The 24,524-nt window shown below is 52.6% G+C and overlaps 1 protein-coding gene across 1 annotated transcript in view; it reads left to right on the top strand.

Moving 5' to 3' along the window:
• The first annotated feature begins 14,450 nt into the window (after nucleotides 1-14,450).
• The window catches only part of ANKK1 (ankyrin repeat and kinase domain containing 1), an 11,205-nt gene continuing 1,131 nt past the window's right edge, over nucleotides 14,451-24,524 (top strand). Inside the window, 10 exon segments of the mRNA XM_040630708.1 lie at nucleotides 14,451-14,632; nucleotides 19,653-19,947; nucleotides 21,090-21,241; nucleotides 21,473-21,517; nucleotides 21,832-21,992; nucleotides 22,692-22,810; nucleotides 23,419-23,455; nucleotides 24,355-24,447; nucleotides 24,450-24,521; nucleotide 24,524. The exon segment at nucleotide 24,524 is cut by the window's right edge and continues 536 nt beyond it. Coding sequence (XP_040486642.1) covers nucleotides 14,451-14,632; nucleotides 19,653-19,947; nucleotides 21,090-21,241; nucleotides 21,473-21,517; nucleotides 21,832-21,992; nucleotides 22,692-22,810; nucleotides 23,419-23,455; nucleotides 24,355-24,447; nucleotides 24,450-24,521; nucleotide 24,524 — 1,157 coding nt within the window.

The following is a 24,524-nucleotide window of genomic DNA, read 5'->3' as shown; positions in this document are numbered from 1 at the left end:
CCGGAGCCACAGGTCCGCCCCCACGCACACTCGCACCGCAGTCTGCTTCTCCGCCACACAGAAATGAGTCTCCGCGTAAAAATGGGCTAGTTCACACGCAGTGGGAACTTAGGCCAGATCAGAGGCACGCAAGACAGTGAGAAATACTGAAATGGGTGATGAGGACAAAGGTTTCTAGAATGTTCAAGCTGAAAATAACTCCAGGACCATCGAGTCCAGCAACTGCTTTATTGGAATCCATCTGATTTCACTAGCTAAATATAATTCACAGCTCGAAAGCATCTAGCCCACACCCCATTTGTATTTGTAAATACAAATAAGGAAACCAGGACTCCAAAAGGCCGAGTTGTCCTCGCTGCGCGAGAACCTCTGAGCCAAGGGTGCAGAGAAGGGCGGGGCTCGCAGGAGGCAGGGGGAAGCCGGAGGCACGATACCCGGAATGCGGGTTGTGGGTCTGGGAGCCTGGGCTCAGGGCCAGCTCCACCCGTTCTAACTTCACACCCTCAGTGTGTTGCCGAGCCCCGCCATCACTTTGTCGTGGAAGGTGGGGGTGGGTTTGAGGTCAGGCTTGAACGAGATGATTTCTGGAAGGCTCTCAGCATTGGGCTGGGCACACAGCAAGCCTGCAGGAAACGGTAGCCACCGCTGCGGTCACGTGCTGAGTGGGCTGCTTCCACGGGCGCCCCTGCCTGGTCACCCATTCATGCTCTTTTTCAGAGTCCTTAAACATGAGGATTCTTATCAGGGTCAGAGGGATTGGCACGTGACTCTGCCCAAGGCAGAGGATAGAGAAGTGTTACCCGGGTATGGACTGGCCTGTAGCAGTGGAGGCCAGTGAGGATGGCCGGTGGGAATGGAGGGGAGGCGTGTGGAGGCAGGCATTCGATGGGAACTCTGCCCTGCGTCCTCAGTTTCTGGGGCAAGGGGGTCAGAAAAAGACCGGCACGCTGGAATAGCCTGCTTGCAGATTCCCTTGTCCCCGCCCTGTCTTCTAAGCCCCCTGCACACTGCAGCCCAAATAATCCTCTTAAACACCACTTCGGTAGTGATGTATCCCCTCTCAGCTACCTTCACACAACTGCCCACAGGATCAAGGGCAAACTCCCCTGCTGGCGTGCGTGCTCGTGTGGGGGGGGGGTGTGCACAGGGGCGTGGTGATGGTAAGAACATAGCGCTTTTTTCCTTTCTGACGTTCTGCTGATAAAGCACTCCTATTATTTTACTTGAGCTATGTAAGATTTATATGCACTTCTTACACTGCGTATAAGGAAGACCTATGATTCACAGGTTGTAGGTATAATTTACAATAAGCATATCTATGATTACCTCCTATAAGTAATATTGATAAAATCACACGCGGCCCACGCGGTGTGGTCTTGCTGAGCCTTACAGCCGGCCTGGTTTCAGCGTCATATTCTGGCCCCACCTCCGCTAGCCAATTCTGTGGCTCACAGGGGGGCTCAGCACCTCACAAAGCCTGAGGCAGGCCTGTTGGATGGTGGCCCCCCACCGCGGACTCCTTCCCATGGGCCAGCTCCCCCGCATTTGTCTGCATACATTCTGCTCATTTCCATCCTCCTGCTTCCGCCCCCTGCTCACTTCAAACACCTTCTCCTTCCCTCTCTTCAAATCCTACCCACCCTCGAAGCCCCAACATCATAAAAATGGCAGGTGCTTTTTGTTAAGTACTCACTGGGTTCCAGGTCCTGCCGAATCAGGTGAGTGCTCGTATGATTCTCTTTTTACTGACAACAACGCTTAGGGACCAAGCGGCTGGCCCTAGGTTGCACGGGGCCCCTCCAGGCACACAACCACCCTACTGGGTGCACGCAGCCCACGCTGCCCGCCTTTCTCTCAGTCTTGCGTGGCTGTGCTGCACTTTTGAATATTTCATTCCTGTGAAATTGTTTCTGTCTCTTCATGTTTTTGCCTCTCCCACTAGAATTCAACCTCTAGCTGGAAGACCTGGAAGATTGCTGTGAGAAGTTTTGTGGACAAGCAAAAGAGAATTAGGTGTAGACAGAAGGTGTTTACAGACCTCACTCTAAGGAGGGCACGCTCTTGAGTTTGTCCTTGGCCCTGTCCCCAGGAGCACGTGGGTGAGTCACCACAGCGACCGTGACTTCCCTTCGGTCATGGCATTCCCTTGTCGAGGTGCCAAGCGCCTGGGTCTCCTGCTCCTCAGAGAAGAACATGGCCATGACCACAGTTGTCCTTCAGAGCAGCCCTAGGATGTGGAACACGACGGTCCCCTCTACACTTTCTCTGAGCAAATCTAGACCAAAGGCCTCATTCAAGGTCCAGCCCAGACAGTCCTGGCGTTTGGTCTGTCCCTGCGCATGTCCCCCAAAGGGAAGTACTTCTAACTCCCTCAAAAGGGCTTCCATGCCTCTGCTCTCACTTCATGCCAATGACGCCCCATCAGGCAGCCATTATGTCCCATTCGAGGCCAAGGAAAGAGAAACTCAGAAACTCCATGTCTTGTCCAGAATTTCCCAAGGAAATCATAACTGAGCCAGGCCCCGAATCCAGCCTTTGCCTTGAACCTCACTGCCCTCTGCCCAGCCCTGCCTCTCCTCTCGTTAACTTTCTGGCCCAAGCTGCAGCACAGGGAGGTGGCCAGTCCTCACTTGCTCCCTGAGCATGAAGGGGAAAGCGAAACCCTAACCCCTTTAAGGTTTTATCCGAAAGCCCCGCTAATCCATCAGCGGGCAGTTAGATAACAGCTTAAGTCTCCCCCCTGCAAAGGATTACCTCCGCAGCTGATCTGGCGCCACGCAGCACCGGAGGCGTGGGACGGCGGCGGGCTCAGGCCAGAGCACCTTCTCCGGGACGGTGCCTGCATTTCCAGAGACTGCTGTCCACCCTCAGACGGTGGGGAGCCCAGAGCTGTCCTTCCATTAAGCGGCTCCTCAGCCAAGGTCATTTAAGTGGCATCTTGATCCTGAAAAGCTCCTCATTCATTCAGTAAATATTTATCAAGCGCCTACTACATGCCAAGCATTGTGCTAGACGGTATAAACGCCTGTGGGTGAGCTAGATAAATCCCTTCATTTCTGTTATAATTATAGCAGGGCGTCATCAGGGTGAAAAAAAAATCAGACACAGCAGAAAGCTCCTCTTGGCGCCAATATGGTCTTGGCCCCTGATCAATGCACCTGACATCAGGAATTAGAGAAACGTCCGCTGAGGGCAGAGGTTCTCCAAACCCCAGCCCTTGGATTACAGGGATTATCACTCTAAAGTCGAGGTATGGGGGGGGAAGTGCCTGGTGTCCTTCAAGCAAAGGGAAGCATTTAGAAGTCTTCAGACTTCTGTTGGTCTGAGATCAGTACTAGAGCAGTTTATAAAGGGAGGGAGCATGTCTGCTGAAGCAGACCTCTCCTACATGGTCTGTATTTCTAGGTCTCTTTCTACCTGACTCAGCTGTGGCTTTTTCTCCCAAGGACAGTTTGCAAATACGTCAGGAGAAATGTGGTGTGCCCCGTTGAGCCGATCAGCAGAAGGGGCTGACCCCCTCCCCCCACCCTGGCCCTGCTCCCTGAACACCAGTGAATAACATCTGACCACTACAGCTAGACCTGTTCTCATATTTCCCCTGGATGTTTGCTGGGGACACACTCCTCCCTTAAAGTGCCATCAGTCTGGGGTCCTGCTCCGGCCACACAGCTGAGGCTGTGGATCATTAAAGAAGCAATAAAGGAATAGGTGCCTTTTTTTTTTTTTTTTCAGCTTCCCAGAACTAGTAGAATCATGAAATTCAGGTCAGGAATTGAAGTAGAAATAGCATTTTTGAAATAAGGACTTTCTAAATAGCTGGACTATGTGCTGCTGTAACCATAGTCATTGAGAAAAGAAAATCACTATCTGCAGGGGTGGCTGGGAAATGCCACTTGGTCAGCAGTAAGAGGCTAGGACAGGTGACCCCCATTGGCTTCTTTCTGAAGGCATTCTGAAACCAGCACGGACCAAGAGCTGGCCTTCCAGCTCTGCCCTAGCCAGCTTGATGACCTTGGATTCATCAGCTGACCTTTCCGGGCCCCAGCCTCTGACTTGCCATCACTTTGTAGACTGGACAATTGGTATTTGCTGACCCGGTACCCATTCCGTCTGTTGTGGTAATGATTTCTCAATTTTTCCTGGGGAACTACTCCTCCACCATGCTTAACCACAGGGTTCAGGTGGAGCTGATTCTAACCCTGGTTCCAGAGAACATAGAATCCAGGAGCAGCCAATCACAGCACTGTATAGCCCTTTCATCATACTAATTGGTTTAGAGATGGTCATGTGACCTGAGGAGTGCCAATCAGAGCTCAGCCGAGACCTGGGCAAAGGGAAGAAAGGAACTCTTCGTTTGCTCATGTTGCTCCCTGGAGTAGGAGGTAAGTTTGGAGCTGAGCTGGTGAGTGTATCCTCCCTGATGTGGGCTTCTCAGAGAATGGAGTTAATAGAGGAAAGCAGAACCAAAAGTCGACATCATTGTTTGAGCCTCCCAGGTCCTGCTGTGTCCAAGGCTATCATTGACTTCCCGGTTACGTGAGATAGTAATTCCCCCTTTTGTATCAGCCAGTTTGTGTTGTCACTGTTACGGAAGGAGCCCTTGACTGTCCCCTGGTCCCCTTTATCCTGGCTAAGTTCTACTTACTCTGAAAATATCAGTTTAAATGTTGCGTGGTCCTGCCCGAGTTCTCCTAGCTCCTTTCTTTCCACAATTTAATATAGACACGTATCATTCTAACATGCTCTGTTATTTGCTTATAAGGACACACTGTTTACTGCTTGCACTCCACCTCTCTTCCCGCCAAAATGTGAACTCCATGGTTTTTGTTAGTTCTGAGCCCTAGTGTGACCAAGTACCTAGAAAAGTGCCAGCAGGTGACAGGTGCTCAATAAATACTTGTTTGAATGCTAACATTTAGCAGGGGAAGGCATTAGGGGACTTGCACGAGGGCCAGCTTGGGGTGAAGTCTGGTTTTAAACTCTCCATGCCGCCCCCAACTGGTGGTAATGGTTTGGGCTAAAATACTACAGTGAACAGCAGCTCCCGTTGTAAAGTGCCCACTAGGTGCCAGGCGCTGGGATAAGTGCTGGGCACACACAGAAGACAGACACACGCAGTTTCTTCTCTCAAGAGGGGCCTGCTCAAGAGAAAGGGTTTGGCCACACACAATCACGTACCATTGGGGCTAGTGTGATGTTTGCAATACAGAGCTAGGGCTTTTAGTCCAGCGAGGGCCACAGGGGGCAGAGAATCCTCCCTGGAAGAGGTGCTGTCCGAGCTGTCTGCTTCCTGAGTTGGAAGGAGGACATGGCGGGGTCGGCCATGGGTTGAGCAGGGAGAGGAGATGGGGAGAAATGATGGACACTGAGACGACACTGAAGGCTGGGGCAGGACAATATGCTCTGATTCCCTCCTTCCCTTGTCTGGGCTGTCCTCCATTAGTCTCTTATCTAGCTTCTCCTTCCAGACCACGTTCTCCCTCACGAGACCAAGTAGTTGGGGGTCTTTTACCCTTGTGTTACAAGGCATAAAAGACTCAACCTCCTTTGGCCACCTGCTCCCACATCGTCATCATTCAGCGTCACCATCTGGAAATACCCATAGGCTGTTGTCTAAACCAGTCTTTGTTTCTATGAAAAGCCAGCCCTGGTGCTCCATGCCACCACCACTGGATGCCTGGAAAGGAGGCCTCCTCCCCTCCAAATTGCTCCTGACTGAGTGCTCCCAGGACCACCCATCACTCCTTCTCTTCTGGGACATCCCTGGGTAACTCTTCCAGGAGAGAGAGGATAGCTCAGGGCTGGGTGTAAGCCAAAGGGCTCCCCTTTCTCGGCCTGAGACCCCATCTGTGACAGCCTACATGCCACGTTTCCATACTCAGATGCAAATTTACCAGCTTGTATGTATTCTGCTCTTACTGGTGGAAAAGTCTTTCAACAGTCCTAGGGACACACTGTTTTCTTTACAGCCAAAAAAAGCAGAGACAAAGATTCATTTCCTCTGACTAAATAACCCATAAGTTTCTCCAGAAGCGGAAATTGATTGAGTTAATATGGAGTTTCTACCGGCACAGCTTCCAAAGATATCTTTTAGCCTCAGGCAAAGTCCTGACAGTATGATATTAGTCAAAGCTCTGTCTTCAGTGCCAGCCCACCCACCTCACGCTGGCCTGAGGGGTAGATGGAGGACAGGAGTGTCACAGAACACCCACTGCTGATTTCCACTGCAGGGGGTCCCCATTGCTCAAACCTGGCCTCAGGGCCCAGGACCCCAACACCGAACCTGGATGAGCTTCAAGTCTGAGGGTCCGTGTTTGATTTTATCAAAGCTCTTAAGGCCACCTTAACAGTGTTAAGAGCATTTGCTTTGGCCAGGGGCAAGCCAGATTCAAGTCCTGGGGCATCTTGTTATCAACCTCATGACCATAGGCAAGTTACTTAGCTCCCCTAAGCCTGTAAAAATGGGAATAATAATAGTACTTAGCTCAGGATTGATTAAATGAGATGATGCGGTCTGATCACTGTGGATGGAGTGGGTGCAAAGTGAAGACTCAGTAAATTCCAAGTCTGATGATTGCTTTGGTCCCTCAAGCCTCACCATCAACTTCCCTTTCATCGGAAAAGCCTTTTGCTAGAAAAACACTGTGTTTATTTAAGAAACTGCACAAAGTGTCATAAATGATCGTGAAGAATCTGAGGGGAGGAAGGCAGCAGTGATGGGCTCTCTGAGGGGTTCCTGCCGTGGGAAAGGAGTCCTGGGGCAGTCACGACACTTAACTCCGGAAGTTTAACTGCCTGCAGCTCTCAGCAGCCTGGCCGTGCGCTGTGGGCAGATGTGGAAATGGTAAGGGACGGAGGAACTCACTGGGACTAGAGAAGCCCCCAAAGAGAGGTGGGAGGAACTGCCACAAGTCAGCCTCTGTCCTCTGAGTTTCACCTTTCCGTCCATCCACCCAACCATCCGTCATCCCTCTACCCACCCATCCACTATCCATCCACCCACCCATCCTTCCACCCACCCATCAAACCATGCCTCCACCCACCCACCCACCCATCCATTATTCATCCACCCACCCATCCATCCATCTGTCCCCCCAGCTCCTGACTACATGCCTAGTGCTAAGGAGACAACAGTGAACGAGACAGACCATGATTCCTGTCCAGGAGCTCATGTTCTGCTAGCCTATTTGAGTTGGGGTGGGTTTATTTTTACTTTTAAAAATTGTGTTCTTCCTCTTACAGTATTGGTGGGAATGCAAACTGGTGTAGCCACTCTGGAAAACAGTATGGAGGTTCCTCAAAAAGTTAAAAATAGAACTACCTTATGACCCAGCAATTGCACTAATAGGTATTTATCCAAAGGATACAAACATAGTGATCTGAAGGGGCACCTGCACCCCAACGTTTACAGCAGCGCTATCGACAAAGAGCCCAGATGTCCATTGACAGATGAATGGATAAAGATGTGGTATATATTAGATATAGATATATATACACATACGTACAGTGCAATATTACTCAGGCTTCGAAAAGAATGAAATCTTGCCATTGGCAACGACATGGATGGAACTAGAGGGTATTATGTTAAGTGAAATAAGTCAGTCAGAAAAAGACAAATACCACATGATTTCACTCATGTGGAATTTAAGAAACAAAACAGATGAACATAGGGGAAGTGAAGGGAAAATAAAACAAGACAAAACCAGGGAGGGAGATAAATCATAAGAGACTCTTAACTCTAGGGAACAAACTGAGGGTTGCTGAAGGGGAGGTGAGTGGGGGGATGGGGTAACTGGGTGATGGGCATGAAGGAGGGCACATGATGTAATGAGCACTGGGTGTTATAAGCAACTGATGAATCACTGAACTCTATCCCTGAAACTAATAATGCGCTATTAAACTAATTAAATTGATTTTAAATAAAATATTTAAAAACAAAAAACCAAACAATTAAAAAAAAAGTGTGTTCTTCACAACCACCTAAAGCAGATGGGGAACAAACACTTTTCTTGGTTCCTCTCAGTGTGCCCAAAGTAGTGTGGGAGTTCCTCACTCCTAAAAAAATACATAAAAATAAAATAAAAGGAAGAACTTTACTAAACAGTAAGGAAAATAGAAGAAAGAAACAACAAGGAGCATGAACTCAGTCCCGTCTTAGAAGGCTTCTTCTTTTCCTACAGCCAATGAGCGTCCGGTTTCCTGGTGTGCATGCTGAGAAAGCTGCCTCAGTGCTTTGGGACCTCCCAGCCCCCAGGCCCCTGGCTCCTGCCCGCCCTGGGAGGGCCCAGAGACAGGAGGCTGGCTCTCCTCAGATTAACAATATAGCCCTGACCATTCACAAGCTTGCCACCTGGAGGCGTATTTTCCCTCTAGGGTCTGCACTACATTGTGTAGCAGGTCAGTTCTTCCCTTGTCTCTTTACAGCCTCTTCTTCTTGGTCCACAGGTCTTAGAACTGGTCCACTTCTTCCGGTGATCGTCTCCTGCCACAGACATTTAAACACAAAAAAAACACAGACTTTTAAAGGGCCTTTTCTCTCCTTCCTTACGGTTTCTACACGTCCACTTGTTGAAGGGGGTCAGGTATTCTCCAAGCTTTCAGTGGTAAATGTTGGTTTACTCTCTTTCTCCTGTTATGGAAAGATTTTGCCTCTGAGAATGTAACATTGCCTGGAACTAAGAGCAAGGAGAAGGAGGGGGAGGGAGGAGGAGAAAGGGGAAGGAGGGAGAGGGGAGGAGGAGGAGAAGGAGAGGGGAAGGAGATAGAGGGAAGGAGGAGGAGAAGGAGAGAGGAAGGAGGAGGAGGGGGTTGGGAAAGAAGGAAGAGAAAAAGAAGGAGCAGGAGCAATAGGAGAAGGAAGAAGAGAAGGAAATTAGAGGAGGAGGAGGAAAAGAGCTTTGCATGTATTTAAAAAAATCTTTTTGTTTGGAAACAATTCTGGAAGCAGGCAATTGTAACGCATGATGTGGCGAGCCCCCATACCCTTTGCCCAGTTCCGGCAGTGGTAACATTTTATGTAACTACAGCATAAATCTCAGCTGGGAAATGGGCAGTGATTCCATCTGCAAACTTCAGGTTTACCTGCTCACAGTGCTGTGTGTGTGTGTTTCGTTCCCCGCAGCTGCTTCACAGGTGTAAATTCATGTGGCCACCATCACTGGCAAGCTCTGGTACAGGCTCATCACCGGACTCCTATGTGCTGCCGGGCACAGCCATAACCAACCCCCCTCCACCCCCGACAACAGCTAATTCATTCTTGAGTCTATAAACTTACCCTGCTAAGAAGGTAAGTGGACTCGTACAATATGTAACCTTTGGCGATTCGCTTTGTTCGCTCCATAGAATTTCTGGCAGCCTCCTCCAAGTTGTCATGTGCACTGATAATTGCGTGTGTTGGTTGCTGAGTAGTGGTCCATGGTTTTTACCGTTCGCCTTACACATAAAAGTCAGTTATTTTACAAACAACAAAAAATGGGTTTATTTGAGAATAGCAGAGAATTACAACTCAAGACATGCAAACTATGGCCAAAGTACAGGCAAGTCCAACAAAGGGAGAAACATTATTTTATGGAGAGGAAGGAAGAAGTTGGGAGGGGTTGTTTTTAATGAAAATCCACTGGGGAAAAGCAAGACAGGGTGATGACAGTCTCCCATCGGCTGAGTAGCGGGGATGTTGATTTCTTTTAGGAGATGCAGTGTCCATCTTTTTCCTGGCGGGGCCTGTAATGGTTGATTCTTTCCTGTTGATGCTCTTTCTGTTGGGGTCTGTAGTTGCTGATTCTTCCTATAATTGACATTGAGTGGTCTGGCTCCCCTTCTAGCCTCCCCCCCTCCACCTGAGCAATCCATATACCGCAGCTTACCATTCACCTGCGGAAGGACATCCCGGCTGTTTTCAGGTTCTAGCTGTGACCAATGAAGCTGCTGTGAACACCACTTTAAGGTTTTTGTATGAACACATTTTCATTTCTCTAGGGTTGATGCCCAAGGGTGCAGTTGCTAGGTTGTAGGCTAATTGTACGTTTAGTCTTATTAGACTAAATTAGACTTATTAGGAAATGCCAAACTGTTTTCTAGAGTGGTTATACCATTTTACAGTCCCACCTCCAGAGTATGAATGACCCAGTCTCTGATCTGGTGTCCTCACCAGCATTTGGTGGCATCATTTCTCTCTCTCTCTCTCTTTCTCTTTTTGTTTTTTAGCCAAAAAATTTGTTTTTTTAGCCAATCTCGTAGGTGTGCAGTGATAGCTCACTGTGGTTTCAATTGGCATTCCCTTTATGCTAACATATTTTCATGTACTTATTTGCCACCTGTGTGTCCTCTTCAGTGAAATATCTGTTCATGTTTTCCCTCCATTTTTAATTCTTATCTTGTTACTTTATTACTGTTCAGTTTGGAGGTTCTTTATGTATTCTAGAAAACTATTTTGTCAAATGTCTGGTTTGTAAATATTCTCTCATTCATACCCTGACTTTTCATCCTCTTTCTGGCATCTTTCATACAGTGAAAGTTTTTAATTTTGAAAAAACTCCAATTTATCCACATTTCCTTCATGGATTACGCTTTTGGTGTTCAGCCTAAGAACTTTCTGCCTAGCCCTAGGTCCAGTAGATTTTCATCTATTTTTTTTTCTGAAGGTGTTATGTGTTACATTTTATATGTAAATAAGTCCATGATTCATTTTGTGGTAATTTTTGGATAATGTGTGAGATTTGGGTTGGTTCTTTAAGTTTTTTTTGTTTGTTTGTTTGCTTTTGCCTACAAGTATTCATTTAGGTGTATTTTTAAATGTTAATCCTTACAGCAACCTTTTGAAGTGGGTATTATATTATCATCCCATTTTTACAGATGGAGAAACACGCAGAGATTTGGTAATGTTGACTGAGGCCCCCTGGCTGGTAAGTGGGGGGAAGAGCCAGGGTTCAAAGGCAGGTCACACTGTCTCATAGGCTCTTGCATTTAAGCCCTGCTTCCCCTGCTGCATTCCACCCCTTCCTCTCTGGGACAGCCTTGCCTCCCGGGCAGATGTTCCAGTGCCCTGCACGCAGTCCTTCATCTTGATCGACCTGGCCCTCACCTTGGGACACAGGGTAGTTCGTAGAGTGTGGAGCCTGCCGGAGCTTGGCTAGGTGTCCTGTGATGTGTTTGCAGGGTGGAGAATGGGGACAGACTGGGGAACTTCCCTGTATGCAGACAGCTTGCCATTCCAGTTTGGGGACAGGCTCGTGCTGGATTTCAGCATTGTCCGGAGCGTTGCAGAACTGCTCTATCTGCTCCCTGGTCTGGGGGTGGCAGGCTGAAAATTTTAGTCTCCCCAAACACACACACACATGCTTCATAAAATAATTCCAAGGCCAAAATATAAAATCAAGGTGCAGAAATCCAAGTCCAGAAAATTTCCATCCCCCATCTGCCAAAATAAAATACAGTGGTAGAAGTCAGCNGGAAGGGCTCAGCATCTGGAGACAAAATTGCCGTGGCTAGAACATACTTCTTGCCCCTTCTGGTAGGTTTGTGTCGTCGTCAGACTGTACCACCTCATTCGTTCCCCTTCTCGGGCAGGAGCAGGCAGCTGAAGGTGGAGCTTTCCTCTCCAGCTCTCTCATCTGTACCCCCTGGCTGCAGACTCCCCAGCCAGGCCGGCCCCAGGAACTTCTGCACTTGGACTCCCAGAAAGAAATCAGCAGCTCGCAGGTCTGCTTTGCTCCTTCCCAAATCCCTAAGCATCAACCCACCTGATAAGGGACCTAGGAGTTCTTTGCTTCTCTGACCTTACTCGCAGAGCTTACCCAATGACGGCGAGGCTTTCGTCCCAGCCCCCAGGAGTGAGACCAAGGGAGCAGCCCAAGCCAGTCTAATGACTCCAGTTGCCGTGAGTATGTGCATATATTTTGCCAGATTCTTCGGAAGTCTCAGGAGTGCTCGGACCCACTGCTTGGATGTTTCCACAGCTGGTCAGCAGAAACACACCTGCCCCTGCATGTTCCTCAGCTTCCACCCTGGAAAGAAGTTCACAGAGGAGTTCGATTTGGGATCCTGGCAGCCTGCTTTGAGCCCTGCGTGTCTCCTCCTATAGGGGACAATGTTTCAGCATTCCTGTGATGGTCTCTGCAGATGGCCACTGGTGGCTTCTGGTTTCTTGCTCTCACCGGGCCAAGGGGAATTTCCTCAACGGATTCAGGCCATTTGACGCTGGTACTTCCTCCACTGGCCTCAGCAGATGGTGCTGAAGGACAGAAATCTGGGCCTGAGGCAAACTTTCTCAAGGCCAGGGGGCTGTTCACCTTCCCAATCTCCATTCTCACCCACCCAGAGAAGCTCCCGACCTCCCTGGCAATGATGTCCTCCATCATCCTCCAAGCTTCCCTGTGGGACAGCCTGAGACTTGTCTGGGACAAGCAGAGCTGCCCAAGAGACCATCAGTTCTGTTGTGCCCCACTCTGCTCCAGCCAAAGCAAGCCATGGGCCTCCCTGTGACAACGTCTTTGGGGTCCGCGTCCTACTCAGGATGCAGCTTCCATCCCATCTACACTCTTCCAGGAAGTGCGATTCTATTCCCCTATTTCCCCCTACAGTCTTAAAGGGCCACCCCCTACTCCTGTGCCCAACACTTTTCCGTAGGAACCTAACACACTTGGCTCTGCATCTCTGCCACTTACTAGCTATGTGGCTGTTGACTACTTACTGGCCTCAAGTGTAGTCCCCTCATCTGTAAGCAGGAAGATGTCCCTCTCACAACGTTATCGTGGGTTTAAGCAAGATCGTATCTATTGCGTACAGACAGCAGGCAGAGTCGATAGTGACGCTGGAACAAAGTTAGTGCTCAGTACTGGCTGTCATGGGTCCCTTTGGCAGCCGTCCCTGGGCCCACCTTCAGTCCCTACCCGGCTTGCCAGAACACCTCCTGGGGTGCACGGAAACGGTTATGGAAAGAATGAGTTCTCCAGCTTCTACCTGGGGTCTCTATTCCCCCATCACACCCCCACGATTCCCTAGGAGCCTCAGAGAGCTCATGGTGAGAGGCTCTGCAGGTTTGGGCCAGAGGTAAGGCATTTCCTCCTGTGCTAGGTGGGCTCCTTGAACTTGAGGCTGGTCACTCTGAGGGCTCCCTGTGGACTGCAGCCCACCTGCCCAGCTGCAGGTAAGAAGTGACCTTCCCGGCCCGGCCCGTGACAGTTCCTCCCGCAGCACCTGCCCTGGAATGCCTCCGGGGAGACCTGTTCAAGCACTTGTCATTTTCCCTGCTCTGTGGGTCTCTCCAGTGAGAGGGCAACTCCACGGACAGAGGACCCAGCGGAAGCACCAGGGGCAAAAGCTTTGGAAAGCTTTCCTCCTCTTCACTGTATCCCTAGACACGGACCGAGGCGATTTTGCCTACAGGGAAGGCTTCCCATCTGTTCCTGCCTCTGCAGGTGTATCTTCTCCCCTCCTGCCCCAAGTCTCTGCACTGAGCCCTTGGGCCAGAGTCCTCCACGGCCCGGACACTGCTCTGCACTGATCCCATCTCAGGGATGGGGCCATGGTCACACTCTGCATTCCCTGAGCCTCATCCCTGGTCCCTGGCAACAAGCCACCCCCAGTAACTGGGCCAAGGAGTCCACCTCCCCCATGACCAACCCCAAATCAGGTGCCAGTCCCTCTGAGGGTGGGACAGAGAGCAATGCCAGGAAGGGGAGCTCCCCACAGACAGGCACTCAACCTCTCACCCACTGTTCCTGCTGNCCCCTTCTTGGTGACCTTCAGCACACCAAGACTGGTTGACAAAGAGACAAAACAAAAACCCCAACAATAAAGGCAACATTAAGCCAGTCAGGCCAAAAGATTCAGACCAGAAAATCCCCGCTGCAACTTTTTGACTCCATTCTTGCTGTGGAGGTGGAGGGGAGGGTGCCAGGTCCCCACACCCATTGGCAGAGACGCCTAGCACAGTTCTCAGCCCTTCAGAAACCCTTGGTACATGTGAGCAAGAATAAATAAATCAACTTCCACTTAAGCTGGGTGGAAATCAAGGGGGGGGCCCTTCTCCAGCTCCCCGTTCAGGACACCTTCGTCTCCAGGCACCTCCCGTAGCCCTAGGGGGACAGCTGGGGTACAAACGGAAGACTGGGACTGAGGAAGGGTGCTGGGGCGGGTAGAGGCTCTGGGGGGCCTGCTTCGAGGGGGGAACAGAACCCTCTTCCCAGGCCCGGGCCCCATTGCCGCCTGGGGCCCTGGGGCTCAGGCTTGGGTGTCCCCGCCCCCGCAGGGCAGTCTCGGCCCCTCCTTGCGTGGAAGGTGGGAGGGCAGGCGCCTCCCCATCCCCACCTCCGGGCAGGAGCGGCAGGAAGGCAGGAAGCCGCCCCGCCAGCCTTGAGCCCCAGCTTCAGCCCGCTGCCCGCTGCCCGCTGCCCGGTTCCCCGTGCGGACGGAGTGCGCGAGGCCAGAGGGGCCGGGCGGCCGCCCACCCCATGGCCGCGGGCCTGGTGCAGCTTCTGGGCGGCCTGGCCGTCTTCACCCGCGAGGACTTCGAGGGCGACTGGCGCCGGGTGGCCAGCGGCGGCTTCGGCCAGGTGTTCCAGGTGCGGCATAGGCGCTGGAGGACCAAGTACGCCGTCAAGTGTGCCCGCTGCCTCCAGCCGGAGGCCGCCAGGTACCTGCTCGCGCTGCCCCGCTCCGTTCAGAGGGGAGGCCTGAGGCCCGGGGAGCGCCCCAGGGAGGGGTGGGGGCTTGACCCAGGCACAGCCAGGTCAGTTTGTCGCCCTACCTGAAACGCGGTTGTCTGGCCATACCCGTGTGTGGAACCCACGGAGGGCAAAGGGGAGCGAGAACTACCCTCCAAAGACACCTTTGTCCCATCTGACCTCCCAAACTGGTCGGCCTCCTTCTCCTGGGTGTCAGGGTGGTGACGACTGCTCTTGATGGCCCTCTGCCACGCCCGATTCGCCCCAAGTTCTCAGGGCAGGCAGGACTGGGCTTGCTGAGAGTCCGTGGCACTTGGCCCAGCGATGCTCGGTGACCTGTGGAGAAGTGCACACTGGCTCTCCCTCCCGTGGCCATCAGCGTGGCCCCTGCCCAGCCAGTGCAGGCGGGGGGAGGCGTGGGGGCTGCAGACGGCCCAGACTGCTGGCCTGAGAGCCTGTCCAGGCCACTTGCCGGCTCTTGTGTAGGCCCTGCTGGCAGGTCAAGCTGGGGGTGCAAGGCCGTGTCCTTGCTTTTGTTCCTGCCTCCTCCCGCACCCATCGGGGCAGTGGGCCACTCCTGGGCACGCCTCCTCTGTCTCACCGCGTGCACCCATCTCTGCTTTCCCACTGAGGTGGGCTCCAGTCTCCTTCCCGTCGGATTTGCTTGGAGTGGCTGTGTGCTTACCCCCTGTGCAGCTGTGAAGGAGACACTTAGGATGTGAAGTCTGAGTGTGGGAATTGTGTCGTCTTCTCAAGGCTCCCGGCGAGGGCATCTCCTGTTGGTATCTTGTGTGGATGTCGTGTTCTCTTTGGTCACCATGCAAGCCCCCAAGACACAGCCTCAGGTCCCACACACTTGAGACAGCCCCTTCTCTAATTCCTGGGCCCTCCTCCTTCTTCATGAATGCGGCAAAGCAAGATAGCACATGACTTGACCCTCGTCCTCCTTCGACACGCTCATGCTTGCTTTGAAGTATATTCAGGTTTTTCTAGGGTTTGTCCACATCATTTAGACTTCGAAGTGAAGGACAAAAGGAAACAGATGGCATTGACAAGACTGCGTTGTTAAGCATTGACAATGACTTTCCCTTCCCAAGTTCTGGGAACTCTCTGGGGGAAAAGGGCCAAGGGATTTAATGATGATTAATGCCTGCTGAGCATGGAGTAACGACACTGGGAGCTTTATGTGTATTCACTGGATACTCTTTTTTTTTTTTTTTAAGATTTTATTTATTTATTTGACAGAGAGAGACAGCCAGCGAGAGAGGGAACACAAGCAGGGGGAGTGGGAGAGGAAGAAGCAGGCTCTTAGCAGAGGAGCCTGATGTGGGGCTTGATCCCAGAACGCTGGGATCACACTCTGAGCTGAAGGCAGATGCTTAACCACTGTGCTACCCAGGCGCCCCTGTTCACTGGATACTCTTTACACCTCTTCATTCATTCCTTCGCTTGACAAATGCCATGTGTCGAACACTGTGCTGGACCATGAGATATAATGATGAATGCAACAGATATAGCCCTGTTCTCCTGGAACTTACAGGCTGGGGGGCAGAGACACTCGACAGATGACTTCATATGTAGATGCAAACGCGATGCTGTGAGAAGAGCAACAAAGGAGATTTATGGTTCTGCGAGAGCATATTAGTAGAGTTCGACTGGGATCAAAAAAGGCTTCCTCAGGGAGATTATAGTTGAGCGGGAGAGTGAAGGAGGAGTGTGAGTTAAGTCTTTGAAGGGGAGAAAGCTTTCCAGCAGAAAGTGCAAAGGGCCTGTGGCAGGAGGGGCATAGTAAGTGAAGGGGTGGGGAAAGGCTGTTGGAGCTGGAGTTGAGAGAGAGGGAGCAGTGGAAAGCCACTGAAGAGTTTGCTACCAGGTTGGGGGTGTGTGTGACAAAAAGGCGTTGATCGAATTTGCAGGATGGAAGATGGATTGGAAGGGTAGAGTGGCTGCTGGTCCAGTTAGGGGGTGTCGTTATTCAGGCAAGAGATGATTGCAGTCCAGCCTGGCGTGTAGTGACAGAGGGAAAGGAACGGATTATGCAGTAGTTAGGAGGTCAGCATCCTCTTGACTTGGTGCTGGGGTGTCTGTGGAGGGTACAATGAGGAAGAGGAGTGTCAAGGTTAGCTTGATGTCTGCCTTGCCCAGAGGAACAAAGGCTCCACTAGAATGTCTACTCCATGGGAGCTGAGTCTGTGTCCTTTCACTGCTCTGTCCTCAGAGCCCAGCACGTCGTTGATGTTTGTTGAATGTTGTTGTTGACAATAAAGGGAACGTGAAAGGAGGCACAGGTTTGGGGAAGAAATCCATGAGCTCAGTTTTGTACAGGTTGAGCTTAAGGCTTTTAGACAGCCAAAAAGAATTGCCACATGGATTTCAGGTGAAGGTCTGAGCTGATGATATGAAATGTGTGAGTCATGTATTATAGGTCGTAACTGCAGCTCGGGCACGGATGACATTCGCTCACCGTAAGCACTAAGTAAGCAAAACAAAGTCCAGACCTCACAGACTTTATAGTCTGAGGAAGGAAGGAATCTAGAGAAAGAGAATAAGTGAGTAAATGATACATAAGTAAATCATTTTTATCTATAGCACTCATAACCACCTGACATTGATTAAGACATCTAAAGAGAGTTGAATAATCTGATCTTCCAAGAAAACAGTTGATCTAGAAATATTAACTTGTCGGCTGTCTGTGTATGGGGGTAGAGAGACAAGGATTGCCAGAGTTGGGGTAGGGTGGCTATTTAATAAAGACTTGAAATCATTACTCATTAGGTACCATTTGAGTAGAGATTTGAAGCAAACGGTAGCAAGCCCTGTGGCTTTCTTAGAGCAGAGAGAACAGCAAGTGCAAAGGTCCTGAGGTGGGAATGTGCTTGACACGGTGGAGGACCAGCAAGAGGCCCTTATGACAGGAACAGAGTTGGGGAGGTCACAAGCTATGCCCAGGGACAGATGACAGAGAGCTTTGTAGACCGCTGTGAGAACTTTGGCTTTTACTGTGAATGAGAAGAAAGCCAGTGGAGGGTCCTGAGCAGAGTGGTGACATACTCTGACTGACATTTTACAAGGATCACTCTGGCTGCTGGGTTGAGAATGGATGGCAGAGGGGAAGAGCAGCAGGGAGTCCAGTTAGGAGGCTTGGGTCAAGATGGCACTGGGTTGAGGTGGTGAGAAGTGGTCAGATTGTTGCTCCATTTTGAGGGTAGAGCTCACAGGATGTGCTGAGGGACCGGTCGTGGGAAGGCGAGGAAGAGGAGCAAAGGAGGACATTGATCTTTGAGCACTGGGAGGATAGAGACCCCATTCACTGAGAGGAAGGCAGAGGGAGGAGCGGATGGTAGGGAGAACCCAGAGTTCTACTTCAGACACGCCGTGTCCAGGATCACGACAGATACCGACGTTGGAAGAGACAGTGCCACGCGAGAAGGCAAGGGACGCCCGGGCCTGGCTGGTAAACTGAGACCTGAAAACTTTGCATAGCCTGTAGCACGTGGGGGTCTTTGCACACCTTAGCCACAGCTGCTCAGAGAAGCATCGAGACCAGACGCCCGATGACGGGGCTGGAGGGGATGAGCGGCAGGCACAGCACATGCGGACAAGAGTTCTGGGTGTCTGGGGCAACCGGTGCGAGCGACTGTCGTTCCCATTTTACAGCGAAGAAACTGAGGCCCAGAGAGTTTACCTGCCCAGGGTCATGCAGAGCATATGTGGAGAAACCCGTTTGAAGTCAGGGCAGATCCATGGCTCTTTCCCTCCAGGACAGGTATCTCAGTTCCTGGGAACTCAAAAGGGCAAGACCGATGGGAAGCACCGCAGAGGCGGAGGGGAGGTCTCTGGAGCAGAGCAGAGGTAGAGGCGAGAGCAGGGGGCACCTGTGAGCCACCCTGTCCAGATGCGAGGGAGAGCAGGTGGTTTTTTCTGGAGGTCAGCAGTGTCTGGCTGGCTTCCCGGGGCCAGCTTCCCAGGGCCGCCCTGCACGCATGCATTCCCGGCAGCCTCCGACTGCGGTGCCCACGGTGCCCACGCAGCTTTGCAAATGCTGTGCTTTTAAAAATGTCATTTCTCCTTAATCCTCATCCCCGCAATCCCCAAACAATCTCAACAATTTGCATATCTACTGTTCTGTGGGCACAAATAGTGAAACGAGCGAGAGAGTCGACAAATGCTTATTTTGTAAGACCTTCCCTTAAGCCTTGACTTCTGTTCTGTTCAACAAAGACGTATTGTGCTGTGTGGCAATGCACTGGGGAGGGGGAGGGGGGCAAGAGGAATAATTGCAGCTCATCCGTAAAGCGGAGGAGCGTGCAGCCATTGCAGGCCTCGCGTCAGGAGAATAGCCATGTGAGGAAGCCCGTGCCCCACTAACTGGAAAACAGATCGCAAAGCAGGCCACGCCATGTGATGGAAAGGCTGGTGGGGAGGGGGGAGAAAGGAGTGAAACGGACAGAGCAAAGGAGAGAGATCCCTTGCACATGTATACATAAAAGAATGAACAGAGGCCAACTCTGGAAGGTTGGATTGTTGTTGATTTAATTTTCTTCTTTATCACTCCCCGTATTCCCTTGATTTTCTACAAGGATATATATTACTTTCATAATCCAAATGGCAATAGATGAGACTTTAAAACAGAGCACAAGGCGTGACGTTGGTCGTCCAGGGGTTAGTGATCTACTGGGGGAGACAAACATACGGACACGTGGCAGAATACACCCTAGGCTCTTCGTGACCACCTCTGTAGAATGGACTTGCTCCTGAGCTTGCAAACTCCTTCCCTTCCTGTCCCGTCACTGCCGGCCATCCGGACCGCACCCTGTGCATCCTGCCGGGCCTCCTTCTAGAACTCTCTCTCCTGCACTATCTTGCAAGCCCCCGGGGCTTCTCTGGGTCTCCGGAGCCTGGCACTAAGCCTGGGTTGTCACTCTGCTGGTTGCTCTTGGAATTAACGGGTCATCTCCTTCCGCCCCTCCGTGCCCCACATCTCCGCAGCTACGATGTGGATTGCCTCATTGAAGAAGCAGCCAAAATGGAGAAGATCAAATTTCAGCACATCGTGTCCATCTACGGGCTGTGGAGGCAGCCCCTGGGCATTGTGATGGAGTTCATGGCCAGCGGCTCCCTGGAGAAGACGCTGCCCACACACAGCCTCTCCTAGCAGCTCAAGTTCCGCATCATCCATGAGACCAGCCTGGCCATGAACTTTCTCCACAGCATTAAGCCACCCCTGCTCCACCTGGACCTCAAGCCAGGCAACATCCTCCTCGATAGCAACATGCATGTCAAGGTAAAAGCCGTGGTTGACCTCTCTGCCCCCTTTCCACTGCAGACTCTCCTGAGGGTGAGCCTGCCTGCCTGGCCTGCCCAGAGTTTTAAGTAGCTCCCTTCATGGACAAACACTGAAGGCAGGGATCCCACCTAACACAAAGAAGGATGAGCAGTGCAGTTCGCTGCATGAATCTGGCTATCAGGATGCCTGCCATAACGCTCTTTGGGTCTCAGTCTTCTGTTTCTACTGTGGGTAGAATATTCCCTATCCCTCCCCTTGTTTGCTTTGGGTGGGGATGTGTGTAAATGAGATGATTTCTAAGAAAGGTTATGATGGCCTTCAGTTCCTAGAATGTGCCACCCTCTTTTGCCCCAGGACCTTTGCACATTCTGGCCCTGATGCCAGGAACAGTGTTCCCCTACTTGCTTCTTTATCTAGCAAGTCATGCTCGTGTTTCAGCTCTGTGCTTAAACATTACCTTCTCAGGAGGGTTTCCCCTGGTCTCCCCCAACGGGCCCCTGTTGTACACCCTCATGGTACCCCTGTCTCTTCATATTGCTAAGCCCAATCGTAAGTCGACATTAACTTGTGAAACTATTTCCTTAGTGACTATACGCCCATTTGAGTAAGCGTTTGGGAGGGTAATGGGTGGGGGGGTCTCATCTTTCTTGTCTGCTGCCTGATCCTCAGCACCCAGCCTAGTTGGCGTAAGAAGGAATCCGTGGATAGAAGCACAGTGGGGGATAAATACACGTGGTGTATATGCTTCAGGGCCCTTGGAAGTGGACGACCAGAAGCTCGTCAAAGACGGCAACTTTACCCACGGGCCCTCTGGACAGTGGCAACACCTCCGAAGCACTCACTATGTGCCAGACACTGTTCTAGGCGCTTTTGCATGTTGGCCCATTTAATGCTCATAATAGCACTAGGAGTTAAGTGTTCGTGTTATTTCCCGTTTATAGATGAGGAAGTTGAGGGTCTGAGGAGATCAGTAACGTGTCTAGATCGTGCAGGTCGCATGTGGCAGAGGTGGGAGAGGCCCGGGCTCTTAACCATTACAATGTCCTGGAAAGGGTAGGCTGCAGGACACTGAGGGATCAAGACAGTTTTCTGGAGGCAAGACTGTTCCTCCCTTATCCCGGCCTGGGGCTTCCTCCCAGATTTCGGACTTCGGCCTGTCCACGTGGATGGAACAGTCGACCCGGATGCAGTACATGGAGAGGTCAGCTCTGCGGGGCACCCTCGGCTACATCCCCCCTGAGAAGTTCTTGGAAAGTAACAAGCCCCCAGGGCCCAAGTACGATATGTACAGGTGAGAGGCGGCTGGGCTCCATGCCACATTCCCAGGGGCAGGGAGCCGGTTACCGCCACCTTGCCTGACCCCCCCACACCCAAGGGCATGACGGGACAGGGAGGAGGAAGGATGGAGGGGCACTCTGGCTGGAGAGGCTTTGCCCAGGGGGTGTGGTCCACGGGGCTTCCCAGGTGGGGTGACCATGGGTATCTGAGAAAGCGACTCAGGAGCCTTCTGTCTTGTCTGCAGCTCCGGGATTGTCGTCTGGGAGCTCCTCACTCAGAAGAAACCGTATGCAGGGGGGGGGGGGGGGGGGTGGGGGGGGGGGAGGGGGGTCCTGGAAAGCACTGAGAGGCCGAGGGCTTGCAGGGGCAGGATAGATGACAGCTTTGGGTTGGGGAGTGGCATATGCTGAAAGGATTCCTGTCCCCACCCTCCTTCCTCCCTCCCCTGCTGGAATCTCAGCCTGTACCCTAGCTGTTTTTTCACCATGCATTTATGTTGCCGCTGCTGTGTGCGCCCCTGTGGGGCTTCTCAGAGCCCCCCACCACCCTGCCCAGCCCGCTCTGGCCCTGCCTCCCTGCCTGCACACAGCCTGGACCTCCCCTCACAGGCTTCAACATGGTGACTGTTGTGGTCCGAGTGGTGGCAGGCATGCGGCCCTCCCTGCAGCCTGTGTCGGACGAGTGGCCAGGCGAGGCCCAGCAGATGGTGAACCTGATGAGACGCTGTTGGGATCAGGACCCTAAGAAGAGGCCCTGCTTTTCAGGTTCTTGTCTGGCCCGACCTGCCCAAGGGACTGGGGAGCTGGGCGGGGCTGGAGCTCATGGGGGGCAGGGCTGGAGTGCATGGGGGGCAGGGCAGAGGTTGGAGAGCGCAGGAGAGGAGGTGGCTGCAGCCCAGGCCACTCCTGAGGGCTCTGCGAGGCGCTGGGGCACGGTCTGCATCATAGTGCTGGAGGAGGGCAGTGGGGGAGCGGGCAGCAGAGGGCAGCTGAGGGCTGCGGCTGCTCTCTGCTCCCCTGTGGGAGGTCAGGTAGAAAACCCACACCAGAAGGGTCTGGGCCTCGCTCTCCTGCTTCTGAGTTCTCTGCTTAGGCTGGTCCATCCAGGGCCACAGCATCCTCATTTGTAAAATGTTCCCAGACGGTGAGATCACGGGCATGGATGGACCTTGAGGGCACCCACCCCTTTAGCGACTGTGGAAGCGCACATCTGTAACTGTGAGCACTCAGAGATCACCCACCTAGTCCTGCCCCTTCATTTATGGAAAAGGACTGACCCTCAGAGGGCTAGGGACCTGCTACATGTGGGCCCATGAGCCGGGCCGGAGCATATGTATGGCTGTATGTGAGTCCAGGAATGGATTTGGGGTGGGGGGCATGGGGAATGTTAGGGTATCTAAAATGGAGAAGGGACTGGTGGCCAGCCTGTTGCTTCTTTTTCTGTCTCTCTCCTTCGTGGAGCAGACATCACAGTCGAGACAGACATGCTGCTGTCCCTGCTGCAAAGTCCTGTGGCAGACCCAGAGAGTGAGGCTCTGGCCAGGAAGGTGTCCTGCAAGTTGTCTCTGCACCGGCCTGGGGAGGTGAGTTGGGGCAGGGCGAGGCGGCGGGTGGGGGTGGTGGTGGTGCTGGGCGTGTCTCCAGAACCCCCCGGGGGAATGCATGCATGGGCATGTCCTTCACAAGGCCTCCCTGGCTGAGGGAGCAGATGGGGACTGAGACCCAGCCCAGCCCATACTGCTGGCCACACCAGGCAGCCCACTTGGGGACAGCCGTTCCTAATTTGCACAGTGGCAGCTGTGGCTCGGAGCCCCTGAGAAGGACACGCCGTCTCTCGCATTTGTGGGATTAATCCGAGTCCTGCCTGTGGGCTTTCACACGCCAGGCATCAGTGTCCTCACTCCCTAACACGGGGACCAGCCATGGGCTGGCATGGGGCTCTTGCCCGAACCACGGGGCCAACCACCCTGCACTCCACGTGGTCCAAGTGGCAGTCAAGGCCCTAGACCACCTCTTTCTGGCAGGGTCTCCCCTGCTCAGGACTTTCCTGCAGACACGACTGTTGGTTGGAATGGCACAGGAGGGGCTTCCTAGGACAGGTGCTGGAGAGAGGGGAGAGTGGAGGACGGTACCAACCAGAACTGCCCCACTGGTCTAATCTGCCCCCTTCTCTTCTGATCCCTCTGCCTAGGTCAGTGACGAGGTCAGCCAAGAGCTAACTGACAATGGTGAGTCCACAGTGCTGTAGCTGGAACCAGAGAATTCACAGGGAGAAGAAAGTGGAATCAAACCACACCCTTTCCCCCTTTCCCCTGCCTCCCCACCCCCACCCCGACCCTCTGCCCAGCTTGTCCCAAATCAGGAGTCGGTGTGCCCATTTCCAGGTTTCAGAAATGCACATGCCCTCAGGACGCAGGCTCTGCTTCCCCTCCAGGCTTGTGTTCCTGGGAGGCCAGACTCCTCCTTTCCTGGCTTGGGCGTGGAGGTGGGTGAGGGTGAGGGTGGGGGGATGTGTGGAGCCTGGCTGCATCTTAGAATGACCTGGGGGGTGAAGTCTGCCCTGATGCCTGGGGCCCCTAGACTGGTGAAATCCGAATGAGGCAGGGGTGACCCAGGCAGGGATTTTCGTCGTTGTTCTTTGTTTTGGAAACTGTTGCTATTAACCCGGATACACTCTGGGTAGAGCAGGAGGAAGGCTTAGTGCTGAAGTTCAGATCATAGAGCCTATTTTCAGCTGGCATTGACTTACTTTGTGCCAAGCACTCCTCTGAAAGCTCTTGCCTACCTAAGTTGTCCTCAACGGCAGCAGGTCGTGGGCGCGGTTTGTGGCCCGTTTATGGAGCAGGATGTGGAGGCTCGAGGAGGCAGGGAATTGGCGAAAGTCCGATGGTGCGGAGGTCAGGGTTTGCTCCCAGGCCTCTTTCTGCCCCATCCTCATGGGAAGGGCTGCCAGAGTCCTTCCTCCAGAACAAGGGACGCTGTGCAGAGATCTGTGAGAGCAGGAAAGACTGTCCTCCCTCCCAGAGTCTCTGTTCCCGGACGGCACTTCCAGGAGGCAGGGGACTGGACGAGAGGACCTGTGGACAGGTCAGTGGTCCTTTTTTCAACCCCATCTTCCTCCCAGCAGACTTGGAAGACTACTCGAAGCGGGTCCTGCAGCTCTTGGACCGTGAGAACCCAGTCCCGAGCGACGAGGAGCTGCGCGTCTATGATAACAAAGTCACCCGCCCCACTTCCAGGTGGTGCAGGGCGGCGTGGAGCGGGTGAGGCTGCTGCTGGCCCACGAGGCCGGCCTGG

Source organism: Ursus maritimus, unplaced genomic scaffold (assembly GCF_017311325.1).
Source record: "Ursus maritimus isolate PB19 unplaced genomic scaffold, ASM1731132v1 scaffold_16, whole genome shotgun sequence".
Lineage (NCBI taxonomy): Eukaryota > Metazoa > Chordata > Mammalia > Carnivora > Ursidae > Ursus > Ursus maritimus.
Note: the sequence above shows the minus strand (reverse complement) of the source record. Positions and strands in the feature narration are given on the sequence as shown.